Consider the following 7,317-nt stretch of genomic DNA (forward strand, 5'->3'; position numbering starts at 1 on the left):
TAAATTTTTTTGCAAAAACAAGTTTCTAGCCAAAAAGGATTTAATTTTTTTATAGAAGGATGAAAACACAAAATACGACGAAAATCTAATTTTATTACTCTTTGCGACAAAATGTGGCTCATTAGCACAAAGGCGAGCGATCTAAGAAACACGATGGGCCAGCCCAATTATATGATAAACGCATATGCTACAGTATCCAGTTTGTTATGAATATATTTTCGCTGGTTTTGGTTTCTTATTCGAAAAATATTTGTGTTTTATAAATCATTCATATTTCCTAAAACTGATAGTAAAATAAAAATGTTCGTTCAAAAAAAATTGTTAGATAGAGTATCCGCTGGTTTTAAATATTCGTTCATATTTTTTTAAAAATGTTTGCGTTTTTGTTAAATGTTTAAAAAATATTTGATGTTTTACATAAATGTTTTCTACGTTGCCTCCTATTCTTGAAAAATTGTTTGTTTTTCAAAGATGTTCATGTTCCAAAAATGTTTAAAATTCGAAAAGAAGTTTGAAATTTCGAAAATTCACAACTTTTGCAAAATATCCTCATTTTAAAGAATATTCACTTTTTCAAAAATAATGATTCACTTTTGTTTTCAGGATCTCGCGCTGCTACGAGCCTCTCTAATATGTTGTGCTGCGTAATTAATCATAAGTGTTTTTTAGGCCTAGTGGCTATCAATTTCTCCTATAGTAGGAGGTCTTGTGTTCGAATCCTTGCCTAGCAATATATATTTTTATTTTTTATTTTAGTACTAGACAAGGTCGTACATGCATTCGTCAATGGGCCGGCCCATCATGACGTACATGGACGGTGTGTTTGACGTATTTTTTAAAATGATCATCCTACCCTTTTATATAAAGGGGTATGGATAGATCTCATCCATTGATATGTTTAGGGGGGTTGTACCGAAGCGGAAATGTACTCCTAGACAGAAGACACACAGTTGAATTGGCGGTGAACCCAAAAGAAAATCCATGTCATCTACATGTACACATAGCAAGGCAAATATATATTTCAAGAGAAGAAAAAAACCCTGATGAAATGGACAACTAATTGTATTGCGGAGGAAATACCCACGTTGTGGTACTGTAGTCAAGAAATTTCTCCTCCCGAAAATGACCGATGAATATTGCCTTGGAGGATTTCATACTGAAGACTTCCCCAAAATCGATAAAATAAATAGCATCTGGTTCTACCTCCCCACGAGCTAAAATAGACTTGCTGAATGGTTTGCTAATGAAAAGAGTCTGGCCACCTAGCCCACAGCTGGAGATCGGAACCCATGCAGGTGCATTGACATCGAGAACGAAAACTTCCACTTTGTACGTGAATCTACTGCTATCTGCTTCTCGAATCACCATGAGAAGCTTTCCACATGACTCGACCAAGTACCGAAAGATCATAAATTCAGGTTCAAATTGTATGCCGGTGCCTATCATGCCATCCCTGGCTTTTAACATCAGTTTGCTGTGATTACGACGTTTGGCTTTGTACTCTTCGCTGAAAAGAAGCTCATCATTATCTTTCTCAGCTTCACCGTTGTTTTGCTCGTCACCCACATAGCCTTTGTTGTTTCCGTCCTCATCATCGTGTGTTGCATCCGCGTCATCAATGTTCCTCCAAATAACCTGCTCAATACTAGTAGCCATGGGTATGCCGGGAACATCTTCAAAGGTGATGGGGAGGATGAAAAGTTCCTTGGCCTTGGTGATTCCCCAGAGTTTGTCTCCAAAAAATGCAATATCAATGATGGTGCGAAAGTTTGTTATTTGCGGTTGTGGTAAAAGCGCACCCTTCCCTCGCTGGATTGAAAACACAGGAAGATCACAGTTGTTGGTCATAACGACGATGAGGTCATCGGGGGTCGATCGCATGAGCACCTTGTGGATGGTGAATAGCTTGGAGACATCGCCGATGACGGCGTCCAGCTCCGGGAGCGGCACGGTTGCCCGTGAGAAAGGATTGTGCAAGAAGTAGGCATGCCTCACCTCGCCGTCCGTGCAGTCGAGGGCGAGCCAGCTGTCGGTGGAGCCGACGCATTGCAGGTTCTCGGGGAAGGACGTGGGTGCTTCCGGCCCGTGATCGGATAGCTCCGAAGGGATGTCGTCGAGGAAGAAGCCGCCCGGGAGCACGATCCACGGCTGCTGCCGCCATGGAAAGATGGCCGAGCGAAAGATACGGCGCCATGGTGGCAGGCGTTGGGAGGTCGGGGGACACGGTTTCGAGAAACGGCGCCTGGTGCTGACGAAAGCTAGCTGCGTTCCAAGAGACGAAACGGTGTACCAGGAACGGCAGACAGCGTCGACCCACGGTAGCTGCCGTGCGTAGGGGTGGGGGGCCGAGCGCCAGGAACGGCACACGGAGCTGAAGCGAGCGCGGTCGGCCGGGTCTGGGAGTCCGCCGATGATGAGGCCTAGGAGGTCCTGTGGGAGGTCAGACCACGGCGGCGGCAGCGAGGGGACGGCGCGCCATGAACTGCACGTCGCGCGGAGGCCGGCGACGATGGGAGCGAGGAGGTTTTCAGGCCACGGTGACGGCGATGCCATCTATGTATGCTGCTGCTTGATTAGGATCTACAAAAGTTGATTGGGTACAGGGGTACAGCGAATAAATAGGATAGAATAGTTGGATCCTGACCGGGATTGAAGCGAGTTATATGGACTCGTGGTCGAACTGAAACTTGCGAGGACACTGGTGACCATTGGGACCCCGCCCCGCTTCTGTACTTTGTCACGAAGTCGCTGAGCGGTTCCGCTCTTGCCAGGCGACGCAGCGGCGGTTTTCTGAACGGCTCCTATCCCTCTCTGTCTGCTGCTCCGGCAGCGGGTGGAAGGGATGGGCTCCTACTATTCTTCTGGATTATATAAGTAGAGGTCCGCCTTCGTCTAGGAGCGCCAATTTGGTAAGAATAGCGCTGCTTCGAATAAGATGGCTTCGACATCTCTCTCACCAGGGCGACGTTCTCCATGACGACGTCGAAGAGCGTTGGAGGAGCCTATTTAGATCCCTTGTGTTTGCTAGATGTTTGTATTTGTGTCACAAACAAACCAGGAAGATGGTATTCATGAAGCACGGTTGGAGGACCGTTGGCAATGGCTCTGGTGTTCTCCTCCGTCATGGACGGAGGGAAGCAACGGATTCGGATCCAGTACGACGTGGGGAACTTCCTCAGTTGACATGCTACATCGACAAGCGCCTGTTTTGCAGGTCCGGTCATCGACTCGCAACGCCTTTCTGGCTATGGTGTTGGCTTGGATCATGAGATGTTGGAGATCCGCTTCTTCTGACGAGCGTCACGACGGGGTCGGTGGTTGATGGTTTCTGTTTTGGTTATCTATAAGAACTCTTAAGAACTTATTGTTAATATTCTTTTTGGGTTTTTTTAGCAAAGTTTTCATGACATCTGTCCTATTCATGTCTACTAATACAAATGCCCGTGGGTTGCACCGGGCGAAAACATGGATATTTCATTATTTTTAATAAAAATCTACATTTTGATAAGAACTGGAACACTTTTTAAACATGTCACGTTTTTATGAAAATTGAAACATTTCTTCGTAAAAGAACATTTTTTGAACAGATGTTTCTTAAAAAAATACTTTTGGGAATTTTATTTTATTTTAGAAATTACAAACAGACATTTTTGAAACAAAAATAGTTTGAACATACATATGTAAAACTATGAACATTTTAAAACTTTTTTTTTGTAGATAGTTGGTTGCTTTCTTTGTAAGAGTTTTTATTTAAAGGTCGGTTATCAAAGTCCTCTACGATGACTAATTGAGCATTGTCATCCATTTTGTGCAATTACAACAAAAAGCTAAACCTTCAGCCTTTAGTTTGTTCGAACAATATTTCTGACTTTATATTGCACAAGAAGGAATAGATTGGTAATCATGCCCAAAGTGTTCTAGCATATATCTAGCTTGTTTTCTTTCAAACTTTACTCCGGTGACAAATTTGATATAGTTTTACCTTATTTCACCCTGCCCGGATCTGGTCGAAGACGGGGCCGGCGGTTCCATCCACGGAGAGCTCCGGGCTGAGGTCGACCATGGCAACCACCTGCGAGAAAGAAGGAAGAGAGGTGAGGGAGAGAGGAGGAAGAAGCCAAGAAGTGCGGGCGCATGGACCTGAGTTAGGATTAGATCCGGACCCCGCGATCCCCTCCCCGTCCACATAGGCCACCTCTCCGTCCACCTCTGCGGGCGCGGCGAGCGGGGACGCGGACTCTGGCGGGGGAGGTGGAGGAGCGAGGAAGGACGCCACGACCCAGATGACGAAACATTTTTTGCCACTTATTATAGGACTGCGGGTTGATTTCGAAGGAATAGAAGGACTTAATTGTCACTACTGCAGATAAAAATGAATTACCACTTGCACAACAACTCCGCCTCGCTTTTTCTCTGAATTGAATGGGAAGACTTGAAGAATGGAGGATTTCGATATTGTTTCACTGAATTTCATACCAAGCTGTTGAATATACAGATCATGGTTACCAAGCAGGAGACACAAAGAATATAGGCTGACGCTACTACGAGAAGCCATACCTGCAACCCCCAAGAGAGTATAGCCTTTTCAGTTGGTGATCCAGTAACCTCTGGAGCTTGACCACCCTGTGACATCAAACAAAAGTCAGTAGGCACACACAGCTGAAACATAACATGAGAAAGGAAGAAGAACATGTCCAGATTCCTGGACGAAAAGGTGCATGTACATAAATTATAAGTATAGGCTGACCTCAGGCTCAAATATGCTTCCGGATGTCTTACCTACCGGACCAGCTGTATTGCAGCTCTTCCCGTCTTCCTCCCTCCCTCTTGCTTGACGGCCCTCCCGCCACCGACAGTCCGACACCACTCCTCCCTCCCCCGGTCGGCGCCGCGTGGTTGCAACTTCGCTTTCATCCCCACTCTCAGTTTTTATCTCCTCACCAGATCCCCGCCACGAGCTACCGCATTCCCCAAAGATCCAGATCACGCCGAACCACCGAAGCAATCTAGATCGAGCACCCGAGCTCCCGAGAAGAAGCAAGATCCAGATCGAGCTGAGCTGAGCTGAGCCTCTCTGACCGCCGGAGCTGAGCTGAGCTGAGCTGCTCTGACTACCGGAGGAGAAGAAGAGGAAGAAGAAGAAGGGAAAGAAGATGAAGCGGTAGACGGGGAACAAGATCGTGGTGACGGTGCTGCTGCTGGGGGCGGCGGCGGTGCTGATAGGTGGCACGCTGGCGCTGATCCTGACGGCGGGGACGTGGAAGGTGAAGCTCAAGGAGTCGCAGGAGAAGGTGTGCAACGAACTACTGTGATGGGGGCATGGAGTAACAAAACTTTGTTCGCACAATTTAGAAAAATATTCAGACCATTGAGATAAATGTGCATTAAATATTAAAAGTGTTCCCATGCTTAACAAGTTTACCAATTTTAAAAAATCATGAAAATGCAAAAATATTATTCACACTTTTTAAAAATATGTGCCATTAAAAAAGTAGATAAATCTTAAAATATGTTTTTCAAATAACCCATTACAAAACTTGCGTCGCGGCTGCAGTTAGGTCACATAGGCCATAAGAACCGGCCAGCCGCTTGGTTTTCTATGTTTTGCCGTCACACGCCACACCCGTGACAGTGGTTGGCGTGAAAATTGTCACGCACCGCGCACATGAGGCCCCCGGTCGGCCTTGTTTTTTGGACATAGGGCCCTGGTTTCATAGGTAATGCTCTATTGACCTCCCTCTCGTAAGTCTGTCTTTTCGTGTTCGTCACCGGTGGGAGAGGAGACTGGTGGTGCTGCCACTTCAAGCTCTGGAATTATGTCACGGAACTATGTCAGACGTTGAGTCAGTTCTAGAATGGTAATTGGAGACGTTGTTGGCGATGTAATGAAATTGACAATGGCCATTGGCCCCATGTATTGCCCTTTAATACCTGGTTCAGCTGTTCCATGACCAGAAGTGCCACTTGTTCAGCCACACAAATGCCCTTCAAAGTTACTGGAACATCGTCTCGAATTGACTACTACCGGAGTCGATTAGTGTGAGCATGATCTGACCCCCCACTAATGTTTCAGTATGATTGTTTCACCAGATTCAGCACAAGACACTGCATACAAGGACGACGGAAAGCACTCTGCTGCAACAGTTTCGGTTAATAATTCAAGAGCCTGCACGGAATCTTCAGTTAACACTTCACAATATCCGCACACCTGGATTGTGAATGACTGCATCAACTTCTTACATTGATGCTCCTTGCTATACTTATCTCTGCAATGAAAACACAGCCATTGCCATGACAAAATCTCTTAACTGTCGATCAAGACCAAAATCATCCACTAACCTGCACTGAATTGCAGCCTGTTGTTCCTGCTCGGGTTTGCTCCTGAACTTGTTCCTGCTCGGGTTCCTGGTCACGGTCCCGTGGCTCCACCGATGAGATGGGCTCCATGACGTATGTGTGCGCCACTGGGTGATCCTTCGGTGTCTTCAGCATGGGAGGAAACTTGTTGGCACCACCTCCGGTGTCTTCAGTATGGGAGGAAACTTGTTGGCAAATCGCGGATCTTGACGAGCTGGTGATGTTGTTCTTGTCAGTGGAACCAGCCGGTGCCTGTGGTGGATGTCATCCTTCTGCGTCGACTCAATCTGCTTGCTCAAATTGGAGATGTGGAGATCCATGACGTCAAACTTCGAGAGAAACACCACCATCGAGGCATGTAGCAGGGGTGGGAGTGCTCCGGGACCAAGTACTGCCGCAACCAGACCATCACCGACTTCTTTAAGGTGTACCAGTTCGAGAACCTCTTCGCCAAGCGCAACTTCCCCGTCGCCAAGGCCGTCGACTTCTGGGACTACTAGGCCTTCATCACCGCCGCCTCTCTCTTCAAGAACCAGGGCTTCTGCACCCCCGGCGGCATCGACATGCAGATGATGGAGTTGTGTGCCTTCCTCGGACATGTCGGCGCAAAGACCTCATGTATGTAGTATGCTATTTTCATCTTCTTCTACGTGCTCTTTTTCGTCTTTTTCTCCGGTGGCGGTGGATCGATTCCGACGGATTGCTGGCTTTGCTCTGCTTCATGTTGCTTCCTCTGCTTTGATTAGATCCAAGAGGCCGACTGAGTGGTTGAGTTTTCTTGCAGGAGGACTCGGCGTGGCCACCGGCGGTCCGACGTCTCACCTGCGCGAGGACGCGGCCAGATCTCGCCGCCTTCCTAAGAAAAGATACGGGACGGCGAGGCGGGGAGAGACAGGGGCAAAAAGGATTGGTCGCAAGTGGGACCCCGGCCTCGCCGTGCTCCGGCCCGGCCATCCCCGT

At 47.2% G+C, this 7,317-nt stretch overlaps 1 protein-coding gene, 1 long non-coding RNA gene and 1 pseudogene across 2 annotated transcripts; 1 reads left to right on the top strand and 2 right to left on the bottom strand.

Annotated features, from left to right (window-relative positions):
- Positions 1 to 1,056: 1,056 nt before the first annotated feature.
- On the bottom strand, positions 1,057 to 2,553 carry LOC123405671. The gene has a single exon (XM_045099276.1). The coding sequence runs from the start codon at positions 2,551 to 2,553 to the stop codon at positions 1,057 to 1,059; it is 1,497 nt and encodes a 498-aa protein (XP_044955211.1).
- Positions 2,554 to 4,404: 1,851 nt separating this feature from the next.
- Positions 4,405 to 4,777, bottom strand: LOC123404725. Its single transcript, XR_006611901.1, has 3 exons — positions 4,748 to 4,777; positions 4,558 to 4,623; positions 4,405 to 4,480 (listed from the first exon to the last, which is right to left on the bottom strand). It is a non-coding gene; the product is annotated as an uncharacterized LOC123404725 (long non-coding RNA).
- Positions 4,778 to 5,153: 376 nt separating this feature from the next.
- Positions 5,154 to 6,983, top strand: LOC123405672 (annotated as a pseudogene).
- The last annotated feature ends 334 nt before the right edge of the window (positions 6,984 to 7,317 follow it).

This window comes from Hordeum vulgare, chromosome 6H (genome assembly GCF_904849725.1).
Source record: "Hordeum vulgare subsp. vulgare chromosome 6H, MorexV3_pseudomolecules_assembly, whole genome shotgun sequence".
Taxonomy (NCBI): Eukaryota; Viridiplantae; Streptophyta; class Magnoliopsida; order Poales; family Poaceae; genus Hordeum; species Hordeum vulgare.